The 19,748-nt window shown below is 45.0% G+C and overlaps 1 protein-coding gene across 8 annotated transcripts in view; it reads right to left on the bottom strand.

The window, feature by feature from the left end:
* AFF2 (ALF transcription elongation factor 2) overlaps positions 1 to 19,748 on the bottom strand; it is a 454,063-nt gene that overhangs the window by 92,371 nt on the left and 341,944 nt on the right. For all 8 annotated transcript variants that reach the window (XM_049644415.1, XM_049644417.1, XM_049644419.1 and 5 more), the window contains one exon: positions 6,493 to 6,589. In XM_049644415.1, the coding sequence (XP_049500372.1) occupies positions 6,493 to 6,589 (97 nt within the window). The remainder of the gene's footprint in view (positions 1 to 6,492; positions 6,590 to 19,748) is intronic.

Raw genomic sequence — 19,748 nt, 5'->3', positions numbered from 1 at the left:
AACTCTATCATTTGTGGGGGATTTCAATGAAAGGCAATGACAGATAAACTGTTTACATTAAAAGACTCTATCAAAGTTATTTTGCACCTGGTTTCATCCTAATCTATCTGCTGTTTCTTTAGCTCTGACAGGCTGACCTGTCTTGCTGTGTGTGCCATATTGATGTCATTACTGAAGAGGGCCTTCCCCAGCCTTTCCGCTGATAACAAAGTAAATGGAAATGCAGAGAAACCCTGGGGAGGTAACAACTTGTTCAGCATGATGAGGGAGAACTGTGGCTAAAACAGAGGACCGATTACAGCAGGGAAGGGTATCTGCTGTCACAACGAATGCATTCACGACGGCGCATCGGCTTCCAAAGAGCCAGCTAATAGCAGGCGCGAAAGTTACTACATCGTTTTTCATTAGCACGCTTGGAACATAAAAGTGGGCTTTCATTGAACTGGGCTGCTATGTCCTGGAAGTTTAATATGCATCCCAGGTATAAGGAACACATCCCAAAGCTGCCAGAATATTCATATCTTCTGCTACCGTGGAATTCAGCTCATTTGCAACGGTCCAGTAACAGACGACCTAGCCAGGGAGGTGGCCCAACAGTAACAGAAACAAACAAGCCAATGTGAAACCAAAATCAAGAGCCTGGATAAAAAGCAAGCTACCTGTGTGAGGCAATCAGCGACCTTCAGTCAAAAAAATAAAATTATGGAGTGGAGAGAAAGAGCTGCGAAGACACTACGTTTTTGTAAATGTTAACATACTTGAGGTGCACCCCCTATACTGGCGTCTAGTGACGCTTTGAATGAACCGCCCATCTCTAGGGGTACTAGGGTGATCCTTAGGCAGAAAAAGAAAGAAGATCGGGTTAAATAAAGTTGGGTACATGGGAGCTACTTGCAATAACATATCCAGACACAACTCATTGGAAAGCCTCTGTGGTCAAAGCAAACCTGAATTGTTCAGCTCTGTTTTTAAAGCACCAACACCACGTCGGGCTGTATCTCAGGTAAAGAGTTGAGCCTGGTCACTAACCGATCGTTTCCCATTGTAGGACTCATTGGCTAAACTTCTCACAGAGCTAAATGAAGTCCTCTAACATTTCGGTCTAATTCACATTAATAACAAGATGGTATTAATATTCAAATGCCCTGAAGGCGGTTTCTAACAATACCCATCTCTTTGTAGCCTTTACGGTGTCTAAAGTGTGCTGCTTCTAATGCCAGTCTGGGAGGGCTGGGGCGCGAGACAGCCATGCTCCGAGCCAGCCTGGGTTCAGAGCCCGGGCCCCACAGACTGTCCTGCCAGGAGAGTGTGCGATTTGCGCTCGAGGGCTGGGTCAATCAGACGTCGTGATTATCATGCACTAAAACGTTAAGCAGATGTTTCCAGAACGTGTGGAAGTCTTTGGACTAGGTCAAATTGTGGGTAGCTTAAAACTTTAAAGACAGCAATTTTAATAAACCTGTCAATACAATTTCTTTGTTAAAAAAAACATTTGAGACTGATTAGGCTGCTTCTATTGAAAGAGATGCACAAGGTCTATATCTTTGGATCTTTTATTGAGCTGCGAGGCCAGCATGAATAACTGCTTCTCAGCTGTAAATGAAAATTGATTCCAGGTTTAACTCCTCATTTTCAGGGGTTCTTGAAGTCCCAAGAACCATACGAAGGAAAATTTGACCAAAAGGAAAACTGAAGGCGAGGACACGTGGAGGAAACGCGCACGCGCGCGCTCTCGAGAGGCCTGGCCGACTGCACCATGCCTGCCAAACCCCAGCGGGCACACCCTGGCGTCGCTGCCCACCCCAGATGCCTGCCTGGAAAATGGCATTTCAGTGAGTGTTGTATGGGGAAGGTCAGGGCGGGGTTTTGTATCTATGAGGCCAAGAGAGGAGGCTGAGACCTAAAACTGGGACCTAGTCAGCTGGGTGATGGGTATCATGTAGTTCCCCACCGTGTTAGTGATATCCAGCTTTTAAAAACCCAACATACTGCACCAGGGACGTTTATGTAGTCACTAACTATAAAACGCTGTATGCAATTCAAACACGGTTCTGAAACATTCCAATGTCCAATGTCCATTTTAAGTGATGATTTAGTTCCCATTCCGGGGAAGCTCCTAAGATTTGAAAGCCAGTGTGAGTACAGCATCACAGCATACCCTCTGTCTTTCTCCAGGGTGAGTTGAGGGGAAATAAGAAGCATAATCAAAAGGTATGAATCAGCTGTCCACCCACATCAGGCCTTTGAAGAAAAACTCATGTTTAGAGACGCGTAATTTTCCTGGAGGACTTGGTGTAGTGTCATTGGCAACCTGGCCTTTCTCCCTGTGATGTCTGGTTTAAAACTCGTCAGGGGTCAAAGGGGAGGAAAGGGTGTTCGTAGCCAATGGATGCCTATGGGGCATTTAGGGCAGTGAAGACATTCAATCCGGTTCCTAGCAGATCCCTATGGACACCAAGGCCAAAATGAAGGGCAATGTCTATGTACCAATGGATCGAAAAGAAGGGACTTCCAATGAATGTTTAAAAAGGCCACAAGGTATATATGGTTTCACTCTTATGTGGATCCTGAGAAACTTAACAGAAACCCATGGGGGAGGGGAAGGAAAAAAAAAAAAAAGAGGTTAGAGTGGGAGAGAGCCAAAGCATAAGAGACTGTTAAAAACTGAGAACAAACTGAGGGTTGATGGGGGGGTGGGAGGGAGGGGAGGGTGGGTGATGGGTATTGAGGAGGGCACCTTTTGGGATGAGCACTGGGTGTTGTATGGAAACCAATTTGACAATAAATTTCATATATTGAAAAAATAAATAAATAAAAATAAAAATAAATAAAAATAAAAATAAAAAGGCCACAAGGAAGAAAGACCGCTGATTTGTATAGCGCTTGTGGTTTTCAGAACATTCTTCACAACTACACTTGTAATTCTCACGGCCAGGCACACCCAGCTAATACATGTCAGGACAACACAGAACCCTTTCGCTCAGGTTTGCCACACGCTGGCTGTTTTCCAGGCAGTTAATTCAGTGGCTCTCTTTAACATCCTATTCCTTACAACCAAATGGAAAGTCACGCAGCTAGCATTCCAAGAACATGAGACGGTTTAGACTGTTAGCAGTGGTAGTGACAATGACTCTATCCATTCACTTAGTTGCTAAATGCTCTGTGACCTAATAAAATAGGTGCTATTGTGACCCCCATTTCAGACACGCTTAGGTCTTGAGCCCAAGGTCATCCAGTAAGAGGCAGAGCCAGATTCAAACTGTGTCCATCCATGGCGTATCTGCTTCCCAAACAGTCCCAACCAAGAAAGCAAAATGCAGCAGGGAATGTAGAGGAAAGACACAAACTTTTAACCAACATTTCAGGGTACAATCACTATTGCTTCTTCACTGAAACTATGTGCATTAAGTGATTGTGTATCCCTGACTTCAAAGCGTCACTAGGAGGTGAAACCTTTTGTTGAAAAGGTTTTGTTTTTTTTTTTTTAAACAGTCCTTAGTCTCCACGGCTCACCCATTCCAGCCTCATACTCCATGTTCCCGTTTGCAGGAATAATGCTTAGCCTTTAAACACATCCTAACTGTTCTGTTGGGGTTTGTGCACGGGAACTGCCCAGCCTGGCTAATTACTGCTGTGGAGGGCACCAGTGGCGGGTAGATGATGAGAGACTTGGGACCGAAATGTCATATTAGAAACTGACACATCTTATTCCTGCGTTTCATTTTCATACACACATTGGAAATGCATTCTCATGGGATTCTTTATGTTGCAGACTCCGGTGTAAGGTCTTAGGGGCTTCTGGAAAAGACCGGTATCTACTCTCACTAGGCTTGGACAACTTGGATCTCCTCAGGTGAGTCCAGGTACAATGATGACAGATGAGATGCTCTGAGACTCCCGAAAGCTAATGACTTTTTTTCTTTTTTTGGACTATGTTTGCACGAATGCAGCCACCGGGTTCTGAGAAAGTTTATAAGTATAATGTCAGCTCAAACCAATGGTGTGGTCTGGCCACTTGGACGCATCACTTAATGTGCTGATGCATTTGTTTATATGCCCCCCCCCATCATCCTGGCACAAATAGAATATTGCTGCAATTCTGTAGCTCAGACAGGGGGTGCAAACCTACCTCTAAGGTTTATTGGTGAGGTTCAAATAAGACAGAGCACTTAACTTAATATCAGGCACAGGATAAGGGTGGCTCTGTAAATGGGAGCCCTGAGTTCGCCTCCTGATGTTGCTGGCAGTGTGATGGTCCCGGTTACAAGACTGAAAGAATGTCCGTCAATTGATGAATAGATAAAGAAAAGAATAAACAGGAATGAAGTACTGATCACTGCTACAACATGGATGGACCTAGAAAACATCACGGCAAGTGAAAGAAGCCGGTCATAAAAGGTCACATACCTTCCGACTCATTTATGAAATAGGCAAATCTGCAGAGACAGAAAGTAGACTATTGGTCGTCACGGACTGGGAAGGGGGGAAAACTGCTTCGTGTATGAGGGATTTCCTTCGGGGGTGATGAAAATATCCTGGAACTGGTGACAGGGGCACAATCTGGTGAATGCGCTACATGGTGACTTTTACATACCATGAATTTTACCGCGATGAAACAAAACAGGAAAATCATTTTGATACACGTATCTTTGAAAAAAGAAAAAGTGAGGCCTCATGAAGTTGGAGCTTGGCAAACACTGCTTGGTGCTATCCAGTCCGCTCCTGCACAAACATTCTCTTTTGGTCTTTAGCCTTCCTGCCTTTTAACGAGCCCTCAAACTCTATACCGAGGGCTCATTTATAAATGTTTATAACCTTGCATCTGGTTCTTGCTCCCTGGGCCCAGCGAGGGGGAAGAAGTTGTCATTTTTGCCCTGTCTTAGATCCCCCGGTTCAATCTCCCCTTCAAATGAATGAGAAGCTTTGTTGGCGGAGGCATGACTGGTCTAACGGCAGCATGCCACGGAAAGCCTCCAACGCACCAACCAGGATTATCCGGGGGTCTCGGCACTGACACACTCACCGAACACACATCCTAAAAACCCAGATGATTTCGGCCCACAGACCTGACGCCAGTCCTTCAGGTAAATACAGAATATGACAACGTGAGAAGCTAAAAAGCAGACGGCATGTCCGTAATCCCATAGAGAGGAAGTCAATGCACAGAATCTATTCCCACTTACTGTTGATTACCGTGTTAAACATTTCCATTAAAAAGTAATGCTGCATCTGTCAAACTCAATGATGTAGGATTTTTTGTTTGATTTACCGACACAATCCGTGTCACTGGTATCTTAAATGCAGAAAGCAGCAATAACAGACACTGGTTCACATAGGAGAGGGACGGCTTGCATCCGGGACGGGGACAGCGAGCCCCTGGGAGACGACGGCGCCGGTCCTTGATGAGGTACCCAAGCGCAGAGATGCAATTTTTACACATTACGAAAAACGCAAGCCGAATCAGGAGGAGAAAGTAATGGAGAGTAAAGTGTTGGCCGCATAACATGGCAGATGACTTCAAATCTAAAATTCCACCAAACGGTAGGAGTTTCAGCGTGGCCAACAACTGCACATGAGAGCAGAAGAGGCGAACCTTGGGAGTTTTTCCAAGCTTGTCTTTGCCGACCCGTCTGAGAACATTTAGCGAGCCTGGAGTTCTGTACTTGACAATTACCTTGACGTGAGCATCCCTTGAAACCGTCTGCTTTCACTTTCCCGACTTAGCCGACTTCACCGTAGAAAAGCACTTGGTCAGGGATCAGCTTTAAGAAAAGGCAACCCTTGCACGCTCCTTATCTAAGGTTATAAACACACCCAGGCGGAGCCCACCTGGGACACAGCCCTGTCACAGAGAAAACGCAGAAGCATCACCGGCTCGATACGCTACGCTGCCGCTCTCCTGCTTTGTGGACGATACTTGGTCTTCGCAAACCGACAAGGCCAGTCTCACTGGAAACGCTGCAAACAAGTGTCTGCTGTCTCATGTGGTGCTAAGGACTGTAAGTACTTAGGATGCAGCGAGGACGAAGATGGGGCAGCAGCAAGTTTTTGCCACATGCCTCCAGCCTGAAGGTTCGTGCGCGCTGTGGGTGCACCTGGAGGAGGGGGGGCGCAGCACTCGCGTGATGCCCTAATTAATGAACGAGCGTGGCCTGTGAGCCTCGCAGCGGAGTCACTGAAGTTACACCTCACCCGAGACGATGCTTACTTAGTCCAAGAGAGGGAAAGACAGTCTGTGGCTTACTGAGGACCAGTTTGTGCGTTCGACAGGGGAGCGGAGGGAGGGGGTGAAGAGGTGTGCCCCTCACTACAGCTCGAATGACACTGAGAGCCGATTCAACCCGTTCCAGAACACCATGCCGATCTCTGCTTCTTTTCCTCTCTCCAAAGCCCAGAGGTAAAGCAGAGGGTAGGCTTGTAGATGGCAAAGGCATTCCCGTTCTTTCTGCTCCCTCCCGTTAGGTCCCGACCCAAGCCCGAGGCTCCTCCTACCTGGTAGAGCTCAGTGGCGGTGCACTGAGTGGCCAAGGTCTTCACCGGCTCAAGGTCGTCTTCATCACTGCTCAGCTTCAAGTCGTCCTCAAGCATCCTACGAAAAAAGCAGGGTGATGTTCGTGTTACAAAGCGTCTTTTCAAAACCATCCTCAGATACATCTTGCAATGAGGATAAAATATTGGAGCTACAATCTGACAGCTGCAATTCTGTCAAAGGTGCAGAGGGAACCAAGATTCTTTCAGCTAATTAGATATTTGAGCTCTTATATTTATGTCACACTCCGCACACATCTTCCCGCTCTACCTTCCCCTAAATCAAGGGTAAAAAAAGGACTATTTCAGCATCTCCAGAGATGACTGGAGTCTATATATTTTTACTACTGAAAGTGTAATAAATGTACTGATCAATCACTGTGGAGTGGAACGTGACATTGGATCTCTACAGGAAAAGATGCTCCGAGTCGCCCATGAAAGAACAGGGGCATGGTAACAGCCCCTGGCTCTAGAGGCTGCTGTCGCAGCCTGCTGGGGCTCTCTGGATGACAGAGGCAAAAGGCCCAGTGAACTTCTGCTGCCTTGCAGTGCCCTCTGCACTGTGGCAGCTCTGTGGCCACAAAATAGCTGGGTGAGAAATGGCTAGTCATTAACCTTTTGATATATGACCGATCTCTTCCCGTAAAATTTGATCCAAGAGATGTAAGCCCATGATGTGGATGAGAAATCTTTCTCTCCTAAGGCAAGGTACCTGAAAGATACGAACTTTGATGATGAACTAGCACTTTCAAAATTGTTTATCGAGCACACAGAGCCTCTTGTTCCTACAGTGCCATCCGCTCTACCCCCAAACTTGAGCCACAGCAGGAAGAGTGACTGATTATCTTAAAATGCCAGTTACATAGCCTTCGAAGAGCAATCGGTGTTAATATTTTTATGTATTGAATGCAACTATAGACCTCGTTCCCAGCCTTCAAATGGGGGCAGTCCCAGCCTCCTGGGACTGATTACCATTTTCTTGCTTCCAGACTAGGAATCAGGCTCAGCTCCCAGGCTACAATTTCCTTCTTCAACTCTGTGAATCCTATTTTTTCTCTATAGCTCAGCCAGATCCCACCTCCTCTGCAAAAGCTTTCAAGAAAGAACTCCCGTCTCAGAAAGGACACCTTTTCCTTCTGCCCCGCCCCCGGCTCCAGCTGGATCAGTGCCCTGCTTTCCGCTGAGTATCCCCTTCTTCCCATGTGGGCTGCTGCTGCAACTTACTCACTTCTGTCTTCCCAGAAATGATAGTCCACCACCCTCATTTTGCATAGAAGGAAAGAAAGGTTCAGAGAAGCCCAGGGCTCTGCTCAAGGTCACACAGCTAGTTGTGCGAGAGCCAGTCCTAAAACTCCCATCTCTTAATTTCTACCTGTGTGATTTTTCCAGAAGGGACGTTGAAAGGCAAAAGGCAACTTCTAATGTGATAAATGAGGGAATACATTATTTGAGAACTTAGGTTCAGATGTTAGAAAGAGATTCGGGTCAGAGTGGGTAGCCAATAACTCTTCAAAGAAAACACGGCCCCCCTACTCTCATGCTCAGCCACATAAGATCAGGACATGTTCAGTGAGGTCTGAAAACCAAAGACCAGTATAAAGAATGATTGCTAGGAAGGATAGCTGTTAGAGTTGGTTTCAGATAAACTAAACTTGTGAGATTTATGACTGTCCTTCATGAGACTAATGGATGTTTTCAAGATCTTAGAGAAGACAAAATGTATCTTCACATTTCTTGCAATTGCAGGCTTAGGACTCCAAACAAATAATTCTTTATAACACATTGTGGCAAACGAAAACGGTATCATTCTCATAAGCTATAGAAGTCAAATATTTTAATACTTATGGTGGTCATAAAGGGCTTCATTTTCTGTGTGTGTGTGTGTGTGTGTGTGTGTGTGTCTTAATATAGGTGGGCAATGTCTACATGTTAATTTACACTGAAGTGTTGAGCAAAATAAATGATCAACAATTACTTCCATTCAGAAGACCCATTTATGTGTCAGGGAAAGTGCCAAGTATTTGACCAGAAGCTTGTAATTTGGACCCTATGAAGGAGGGGCTATTATTAGCCCCATTTTCCATTGGAACAGTGAGGCTTCGAGAGGTACAGAACTTGTTTGTGATTATGCAAGCTAGGAAATCATGGAGGCAAACATGGAACTCAGACCATCTCCAGCCAGAACTTGAGAATATCTAATGTTTTCCTAGAGGGTGTAATTTACAAAGGATGGTATATTAAATAAATCAACAGCAACAACAACAACAACAACAAAAAACCCTACAAAACATACTGACATGGAGTCAAGATAATTTGGATTCAAGTGCTGGCTAATCATAAACTCTGATATCTTGGGAAAGGCATTTTCTGTCTCTGTACCTCATCTGTGTCCCGCATCTGTTAAATGGGATAATAATTAAACTCTTTCACAGGGTGGAGGTGGGGGTGAGCATCATATGAGCAAAAGCATGTGAAATGCTTTAGGAAGGCAGAAAATTAATGCAGGGTATCATTACTTTGGAAATATTGCATCATAGTTAGAAATAATGTACACCATTAACACCATTAACAAGTAATCACAAGCAGAGCCTTTCTGAGACCTTGTTCTCATCTTCATTTGCTGAACAACCTGAAGGTAAACATCTCACAGAGTCTCAAAGCTTAATCCAGAAACGGGTTTATGGGTCTTCTTCAGGGAGAACTAGCACATCCAGAGTCAGATTTCAGTCTTGAACTCAGCAGTTATCTTATTCTCCAACCAACTCTATGTGATTCTAACATGGAAATGAATGGCCTTCCGATGTACAATTCCGGAAATAGGCAACCAAACTCCATAGCGGTTGACATTAAACACCCCGCCCCCCATGCAACAAGCTCGGTGTGGATTTGGTTGTTAATAAAGGACAATTGGATGCATATATTCAAGTCCTGGTAAACACAAGTCAAGGAAGCAACTAGGAAGGCTCCTTCACTGACCTATTAAGCTTTATTCTTGAATATACATGTACTTGTTTGCATTTCCATCCATAACTAATACCGAACACTACTCTAGGGAACGAGGAGGATTATGAAAGATTTTGGATTTAATTATTATAGCAGCACCGTTCACACCCAGTGCAGTTAAGGTAGTCTCAGAAGAAAAATGCTAAGTTCTTTTCAGGAGGTCACAACTGCATAGACAAATTCATCACACACTGGGTATCCTACAGTGTGAAAAAATCTCCCGTGTAGGTAATCTTAAAAAATAATTGTTCTTCCCCTTTCAATTAGATGAAAACAGAACAAAGGAGGCCTCCTCAGTGACTCCAGATGTTTGTTCAGGATCTAGTAGTTTGCAGCGCCTTTCTTTGTGTGAAAACTCTCTGGTTTTTATTTTTACCATGACATATCAATTCTGTATTATCAAGAAATAAAATAGTCCTGGGGTGAGTGGGTGGCTCAGTCAGCTAAGCATCTGACTTGGGCTCAGGTCATGATCTCATGGTTCATGGGTTTGAGTCCCACATTGGGCTCTGTGCTGACAGCTCAGAGCCTGGAGCCTGCTTCGGATTCTGGGTCTCCCTCTCTCTCTCTCTCTGCCCCTTCCCCGCTCGCATTCTCTTTCTCTCTCTCTCTCTCTCTCTCTCTCTCTCTCTCTTTCAAAAATAAATAGTGGAATGCTTAGGTGATTTTGAAGAGGAAAAAATAGAAGGCTTGGAACAGGATTACAGAAGGCTCTATATAAATGAAGCCTTTCCTTGAGGCAGCATTGGCTTACAAGCAAGAGCTTGAGAGACAGACTTGAGTTCAAGTACAGAATTTTCTAATGGGGTTGTTCTCTTGAACTCATTAATGAAACTCTTCAAATCTTGCATTTTCTCACATGTTTAAACGAGCAACAAAAATATCTACTTTGGAGAGTTGGGGAAGGATTAGAAAATAAACTTCCTACAAATTGCCTAGGAGTCAATATACGCTGCTATTGTTATTACCTGAGAAACGGTACTTTACAGATTGGAACAAGAGAACAAAGAGCTCCAGTGGTGACCCAAAGACAAGCAGAGGTGTCAAATAGCATGGTTCAGAGCTCTTGAAGGAGTTTGCAAAGCTTCAGTGCTTGGGTTTACTCTTCAAGAATGTTCGAAAGCCATCATGGCTGTCTGGGGTTTCCTGGGATCCTCCCAGAGCGCTTAAGATCCCCTGGAGATTTGAAAGCCCTGGGGAAACACACAGTTCCAACGGGAAGTTAAAAACGAAGTAAGAGTGGCCTTGATATCCTGCTCCTTATATCTGTACTCACCTTGAGCGCCTCGTCGTTGGGCATGCCACTCTCACAAGGAACTTCCAATATGCATTTGGCTCTAACCTTTGTATAAAAGGCTGGGCTTTGGGGACACCTGGGTGACTCAGTCGGTTAAGCATCGGATTCTGGATTTTGGCTCAGGTCATGATCTCATGGTTGGTGGGATCGAGCCCCGCGTCGGGCTCCATGCTGGTGATGCAGCATGGAGCCTGCTTGGAATTCTTTCTTTCCCTCTCTCTCTCTCTGCCTCTCTCTCTGTCTCTCTTTCTCTCTCTCTCTCACTTTCTCTCTCATAATAAATAAATAAATAAATTAACTTAAAAAAAAAAAGACTGGGGCTTCAGAGGCTGTTTAGTTGATCCAGAATCCTTGCTCAGAAGCAACCTTCACAATCCTGAACGTGTAGGCTGCAAGCCTACGTTGTGCCTTTTTCTGAATTACAAAATGGTACCTCTCTGAGCAGACAGCTTGTCAGGCGTACCACTTGATACTGGCTGGAGTCCAGCTTCCAAGCATCCGTGGAAATAGCTGCCATGCTGGTGACTAACGGTCAGATAGACCCTGGCTCTTACAGTTGGAAGTGCCTGTGAGGGTTATCTATTTCACCTTGCCACCCAATGGAGATATCTACAACATCCCTACCACATGGCCATAAGCCATTGTCTGCTGGGCAGCAGGCAATGCCCTTCTAGTATTCAGGAGCTTTAGTTGTTAGAACGTTCTGCCCCTTAGGAATTGCCCTCTGCTCTCTGGTAGCTTCCATCTGGTAGCCTGAGTGTCCCCCTCTGTAGTCCACACTGGGAGCCTGCACTTGGAATGGTGTTGGAGATAGAGCCAGTGCTGCTGTCCACACTGTGCGGTGGCAGACGTGGGGATGAAGGTGGGGAGTGTGGACACTGCTTCGCTCAGGTTTTAAGCTCTAAACAAAAATTAGGAGCCATCGTACTGTGGGCCCTTTTCTAGAATAGTAACTTAGCCCTATTGACTCCTTAAAGGGCACTTTCTCTTCATAAAGTAGGCTGGGAGGAATGAAACATGACTGGTTTAGAATTACTCAGGGAATTATATATTTTCCTACCTAGTGCTCTGGACCCTCTGCAGCACTGAATCATTTGCTGGTAAGCAAGGCAGGCAATGAGGAAGAGGCAGTGATATTTTTCAAAGTGCTCATTCTGTTTCCCTGAGGTAAGGGTGTTCAGACTTCTTTCTTGGGAGAAGCTGCATTTAATTTTCTCAAGGCTTTAACTTAAAAGTCTGATTCCATGACCACCCTGCTGTGAATCCTGGAAAAGCCCAGTCTGAGGGCCAATGCAGACCTATTGGGTGGGGCCCATTAGCCCTGTGCCCACGGCCTGGGTCTAAACTCGATCATGCACCCTGCCATGCAGATCAGAGAAGGGGGTTCATAGAATGAGCACCCGGTAAAGTGCTCCTTCAGGAAGGATACAGTTGGCAGGGGTTGGCAAACTGAGGCCCTCCGTCCAAATCAGCCCTCCCTCCGTTCCTAAACTGCCCCATGAGTTAAGAATGGTGTTCACGTGTTTAAATAGTTGAGAAAAATAAAATCAAAAGAAGAATGATATTTCATGACATATGAAAATTACATGGCATTCAAATTTCATTATCCATAAATAAAGTCATACTGGAACCCAGCCATGCCCGTTCATCTTCATATTGGCTATGCTCTTGTGCTATCGTGGCTGGGTTTGGTAGTTGTGATGGAGAACATATGGCCTCCCCAAACCCAGAATATTTACTATCTGAGCATTTACATACAAAAGTTTGCTGACCCTCTGCTTTAAGCCAATGGTTTTCAAACTCTCTTAAATTCAAGAAACCTTTCCCCTGCCCAGTGCGAAAACAGCTCATCTGCTCAAGTCTTATTTTGGGGGGTAATTTTGGCTCCAAGGAGATTGCATAGAATTTAATTAGATAAATTTAAGTTACTTAACCTCTCTGAACCTCGGTTTACTTCTCTGTGCAATGGGAATAAAATAATATGTAACTCGAAGATCAGGAAATGCCAAACAGTCTGTGTGGGCAGAGCGCTGAGTACATAAAAGGCAATGGCAGGAAAAAAGAAAAGAACAGATCTCCTTTCTCTAGATGCACAGGTGGTATGTATGGATTTATATGTATATTGCATACATCAGCCAAAGCTAATAGTGTGCGCCTTGATATATATGACTATTGACTTGGATCAAACTGCCACCTCTCCAACCTTGGACTTCCTTAGAATTGATCACATAAATTCAGCGCAATACCGATTTTCTGCTCCATGGTCATTATTTTGAATTTGATTTTCATTTTCTTGGTATATTTCTCTGGGTTATATAATTTCTCCCGATGCGGGAAACTCAATGTTATCATGCAAATGACAAACTGCCTAATAGAAATCTGATGGCTTTCAATAATGTTGCACACACCATAACACTATGGTATCATTTTTCAGGGGTGTGGGTGTAAAAACATCGAAGGCTGGATTTCCCCAGAGAAGACCAGAACCCGGTGGACCCACCTGGACCTGAAAACAAATGCTGAGATAATTCCAAAGGAGAAAAGAGAATCTTTTGTCTTAAAAAATATCCCAAGCAGGGATCTTGACATTTGACATTATTTTTACACCCACGCCCCTGAAAAATGATACCATTTGAGTCATCCTGGGCAAGAGAGAGCTATCCAAGTGGATTAATAGGGGTTCACCCAAGACCATTCATTGGGCATATAGTCTAGCGTATAGCCTAGATCTTCAAACTGTTTGGCCCCGCATTCGCCCTCAGACTGGGCTTTTCCAAGGTTCCCAGCAGGATGGTCATGGAATCAGACTTTTAAGTTAAAGCCTTGAGAAAATATTTGTGGGGGAAACAGGTTGCGGAGTTGGGCTCTGCTAATTTGAACTCCAGCTCTAAAACTTACCAAGTGTGGGCTTGGGTGAGTTGTTATAGCTTCAGTGTTCTAATCTGTTAAGATGGGGCCAGTAATAGTCCCTATTTCAGAGGGTTAGTATGAGGATGAAATGAGATCATGTACGTAAAATGGTTGGTAAGCAGTCAATCAATACAGTTACTATCGTTGTTACTTGCTATGACTGTGCTTGAAACACACTCATAGGGAAGCAACTAGGAGTATGATGTGGGCCCTTCCCCCAATAAGCTGGCCCTTTTTCGCAAGGGCAAAGACTCCATCGGCAAACGATGACAATGTTATAATTCAATGCTAGAGGCGCGTAAGGAGGGAGGAATGTCTACATCTCCACTGAGAGGCTGGTGAAGGCTACGCAGAGCAGTGGCCTTCCAGCAATGCCCTGAAGGCAGAATGAACTTCCTGGGGAGTCCCAGAGGAGAGAGAAGCCTAAGGAGAACAGACAGAGGTGCCCAAAGACTTGAAGTTTCGAGAAGAGTGGGACAATTGGTTTGGCTCAAATATACTATGTGTAGATATGTGTTACTGAAAAGGGAGGAGCCTAAGGAGGTAGGTTGGGAGGGAGACTGGGCCACGCCTTTTTCTAAAAACGGGGAGATGGGAAACCAAAGTTTCCAAGTGGGGGTGGGCGGCGTGGAGGGAGCACGGAAGGTCGGAAGTAGAGACCTCTGAGAGGAAAGACTATATATAAACTGACTTAGAAGAAGGAGGTGTCAGGAAAACCGGTTAGATCACCACTGGCGTGGCCCAGGTGGCAGAGGGTGGCAGCCCGGGCCAGGGCAGAGACAGTGAGGATGGAGAAGAGAAGGAACTGGATTGTAGAGACGTGTCAGAATCAACTGAATTGGGACACTGGTGACCGTGACATCCACAGACTTCTCAGCCACTCTGCGAGGCATGGAGTTTATATCACAAATTCTACCAAAGCCCAAAGCACGCACACACACACACACACACACACACCCTCCACTAGGCTGCCTGTCTGTATTGACGGACGTCCTTCCATTCTCCCCGGGCTCTGATGTTGCACTCAGGCCTCGGCTCCTGGGCAGGGGCATCTCTAGGCCTCAACTTTTCTTTCTGGGGACACACCTGGTGAGCCCTGCTCATAACTGAGGAGGAAATGCCAACTTCTCACCACGAAGCCTTTCATTTGGGGTTGTCCCTTTCAGCCTTCCATCAGCTTCTGAGAGCAACCACAGCTGATCAGAGAGAAAAAATAACCCCTGCGGTTACCTCCAAAGTACCCCCCACTCACAGAGGATACTTCATTACTTATCTCTCTACATCAGCTCCTAATTGTTAAAGGATTAAGTAAAGAACTCCTTCATCGAGCTGGTCCATTAATCTCTATCTATGGAAACTCTTCAAAACAACTGAAATATTAAGTCGCTGTTAAGTGCACTACAAATCGTGCCTGCTGACAGCCACTGTGCCTCACATGAAACTCCGTGGGGGCAAGGACCAATTCTTACATCTGAGACACTGCGAATTCTCGGCTGCTGGGAACACACTTTAGCTTAGAGGGCTTTAAACTCTTCCTCCAACCCATTTTGTGAGAAAGGCTGTCCAAAAGGGCTGCTTACCTGAACTGACACAGCAGATAGGATTTGCTTTACGCTGATACATAAAGAAGTCACACGTTCCTTCGGATTGTTTAAGCAAAATGGTCACATCTGACCATTCTGGCCCAGCTAAAATGCCGACAGGTGATGCCGCTCCATTCTTTATGAAAATCCCACCTGATTTCTAGGCTCGGCTCTTTCTGTTGCATCAGAAGGAACCCCCTCCCCTCCCCCCACACACTTTTGCTTAGGGTAGAAGGAGGAATGGTCTCATAGCCCGCGTGGACAGGGTTTCAGCCTTATAAAGTGCTAGAGCTGGAAAAGCTTTCTTGGACACATGGAGCTCAGGGCCCTGTGAGCATGCCATCAGGCGAGCTCGGGTACCACCTGCCACACACACACACACACACACACGCACACGCACACACACACGTGCACGCGCGCCAGGGCAAGGCCAAGGTTAAGGCCTGAGTGATTCAACTGGTGAAGCTACAGCGACTCACTTTTAGATTCAGACAGTTTAGTACTTACATAACGAAAGAAAGGAGGACTTGCCAAAGGTGCCAGCGCCCCCCGCTCCTCGTCCCACACACCAGAAAAGACGACAGCAAAACAAAAGGTGCCCTGTGACTGCAGAGCAAGTTGTGGGGTATTGTGTTACCAAGGAGCCCATTTCTGGTCTCAGTGAAGGGGTTTTATAGGCTGCAGGTCTATTCTGCGGGGCGTGGGACAGAATGTTCCATATCTCATCAGAACCTGGGAGGTGATGGGAAATGGTCTCATGACAGCCTCCCAGAAGACACAGGGGGGCGAGCAGCAGATGGCCTTGAAGTACATCATAAGATCTTCCTGTCCTCTCCTGTTCTGGGAGGATCACTAGGTGTTCTGCCAAGACTCAGATTAGCTGTGGTTCAAGCCTCAGCCTACATGGCCTGTTTGGATACCTGCAGGGTGTCCGTGGTGCCGGGCAGGGTTATTCCCCCAGGCTACCAGAAATCTCTGCTTTCCAGGTCCTGGTGCCACGCCGGACAACTCATTTACCGATGTTCAGTGTCGAACGTGCTGCTCACATGTAAGTGCTAACGAAGGCTGGGGGTGTCACTACCATAAGCATAACAACACCTAATGGACTTGTTCTCTGCCATGAGTGATGAATGTGAGCTAAGTTAGCCATAGCTCGAGTCCAGCGAAACACATCTGCAAGAACTAGCCAATGTTCAGAGTCCTGGGAGACCAGGAACTTTCCTCTTTGCAAAGCCAGTTGACCTGTGTGTGACTCGAGGGCACAGTGAACAGCTCGGAGTAGGGATTGAGCCTCCTCTGCAGACAGAGAGGCCCAGGTTCAAACCCTCACTCCCTGTAGTGGTGTCACCTTGGACCAAATTCCTTGAACTTTCCCGTGCCTGGGTGAATGAGGGATCATAATAGCACCACCTGATCGGATTCTGTAATTAGGAAGTGAAATAACCCAACTTCAAGTCCCTGGCACACAGTGACCACCCAATCGTCATCACCTCCTGTGATTACTGGCTCAAGACAGTTCAGCCTAGACGATCCTACATATATCAGATGTCAGCTTATTTGAAAACAAGAAAGACTGGAGAAATGTATCCTTGCGTTAAAGCCAAAAGGAAAAGAACAGTACCTTCGCCACCTACAGCTTTTGCACACCAAAAGTGGAACAAGTTTTTCAGTACAGAATCTTTATCATTATATCAACATTTTCAAATCTGGAAAATTCAAATCTACATAAAATGCAGCTGGACTACACATCGATCATAAAATATGAATCTAGCAGATTCCAGGAGTGCATGAACAGCTTGGTATTGAGAAATCCATTAGTATGCTGCATCATGTTATCAACAAATAAAATGATACAGACCATATGATCATCTTAATAGATGCCAAAAATACACTTGATGAAATTTCATACCCATTCCGGATCCAGACCCTTTAAAGACTAGGTAGAGAAGGGGTATGTCCTTTCTGGATAAGGAACACGTAATGGGAAACTGTCAATCTAAAAGTATGTTTTAGGTAGGTAGGAAGGTTAGATCCATTTTTAAATATATTTTAAAATAAACATGGAATCACAGATGACTATGCTTCAAGTGTTTCTAAAACTCTGTATCAATGTCGATTCACTGGGTAGACAGAAGGAACACAAACAGACTAATATCATCCAATGACACCATTTGTTCTGATAATTACTCCAATTTCAACAGTTTTGAGGCATCACATATGGTTACCACAAGAGATTCTTTCCATGTAGGTAAAGACAAAATTAGCAAGTGACATGCAAAACCTCAGTTTCCACTTCTGCATTTCAGAAAGTATTAATCTTTTAAAAATGCATCACCAATTTATTGACCTTCACGTCTGCCTGCAAGCCTTACAAATGCAGAGACGCTGGGTAACATGATTGAAAATTTGATCCTACTGTTCGAACAAAATGAGAATTGTTTTAGAAGGGGCTCCGCAATGTCTGGGCATATATTTTCCCTAAGTAACATGCATTTCCCCCAGGAATTCAACATTTATGTTGATGCACTTGGCTGCAGAGCCAATCCTGCACTGGCTCTAATACAGAGGAATTTTCTGAACATTTTGAGTAATGGGACTGAAATAATTTAACGGCTCCTTCTGTGCATGTTAAATGAGTTGTGTGATATATTTAGCTTTTGCAGAAAACTTGTTTACACTATAAATTACAGCACATGGCACAATCACATTGATGCGGAAAGCCAGCCATGTTGAGTCATTTTGGCCATCTCTCTCCAAACTTTAACTCGGCGCAAATGAATTCATGGTGGCTCACCAACACATTGCGGGTGTTTCCTAAGCCCGTGACCCTGCTGAATACATGTAAGGCCATCACCTTAGCACTGCCCTTGACTTGAAAAGAAGAGCTGGATTTCTGAGAGAGGAGGATTCTCAAAATAGGGAGGGCTCGCTGCTGACCAGTGATGGCACACGGATCTCGGTAGTTATGTACCACCATTCCTCGATGAACCAGAAGGGATTGGCTTTCTAATTCTGAAACACAGAAACAACCCAGGTGCCTAAAGATTCATGGCTCTGGAAAATCCAATCTCCTAAGAGGTGACATGATCTAAAGGCAAGAGCAAAGACTTGGAAGTTGAATGGAAGTTGGATGGACTGGGCTTTTGCATTCACTAGCTGTGCAAATCTAGGTCAACTGGTTGACCTCTCCGGGCCTCCGTTTTCTATCTCTAGAAGGAGGCTGCTGATACCTACTTTGCTTGGTTTTGGGAAAGAGTAACTTAAATACCATGCAAAAAGAGTGAGGGTGAGCGCTTAACAAATGCTACTCCTTCTATTATTATTGATGTTAAGATGAATCGGACAGGAGTTCTTGGAACAACACATTCAGAAGCAGCATTACAAGAATCACTGCAGAGGAAATCACCCGTCTCTGATCAAAGAAAGTGGTTTAAGAACACCAGGGAGCCAACAGAGCAGGTTTTACATACGATGGGTCAACATCATAGAAAACTGGAAAGAATTCTTTCATGACTTGGCTTTAGGTAAGAAAGTGCCAATCCTGGATACCTGTCCCAACACTAGGCTATTTCTATCAAGTTATTCATAGACTCACATTGGTGATAGGTGGGCAACTAGCTGTCTCGATGGAGAGAGAAACAGAGAGAGCTATAAAAATAGATATATGGAGAGTGGCAGATCCCAATACTGGCCAGTAATTATAATCTCATTTCTAGAACTATAAAATATATTCAGAACACAAATGTAATCACTCCCCCCAAACTGGTCCAGTCATTCCAGGAATAACATGTTAGCCCAATCAAAGCACTTTGAACCTTTCATGTAACACCTGTCAGATGTATAATTATGACTTGAGGGCTCACACTCTGCCCCGTCTCACAATGAATCAAAGTCAGCCAATACTCACTCAGGTAAGCCTAAAGTATGCCAGACATTCATTCCCTTGGTGATGTGCACCAATGGATCACTTCACTGACTCTTTCCAAGAAATCTGGGAGGTTGTACTTGTATATTTTCTGTTTTTAGGCAAGGAAACTCAGGCTCGGAAACGTTAAGAAGAGTGTCCCTAGGGTAGGGGAGAGAGATATCTTTGCAAGTCATATACCTGATGAGTCTAGTATCCGTAACATATGAAGAAGCCTGGAAACCCAGCAGTACAATGATAGGATGTGGTCAATCTGTACTGGAATATTATTCAGCCAGGAAAAGGAGTGAAATACTGGTCCATGCTACAGCCTGGACAGGCACCGAAATCCTGATGCTAGGGGGAAAGCAGCCAGATACAAAAGGCCACGTATTAAATGATTCCATATAGATGAAATGTCTCAAAAAGGCAAATCCCATAGGGACACAGAGGAGATTACCAGTCGCCAGGGGCTGGGGTGAGGAGGAATGGGGAATGACTGCTAATGGCACGGGGATTCTTA

This window comes from Panthera uncia, chromosome X (genome assembly GCF_023721935.1).
Source record: "Panthera uncia isolate 11264 chromosome X, Puncia_PCG_1.0, whole genome shotgun sequence".
Lineage (NCBI taxonomy): Eukaryota > Metazoa > Chordata > Mammalia > Carnivora > Felidae > Panthera > Panthera uncia.
Note: the sequence above shows the minus strand (reverse complement) of the source record. Positions and strands in the feature narration are given on the sequence as shown.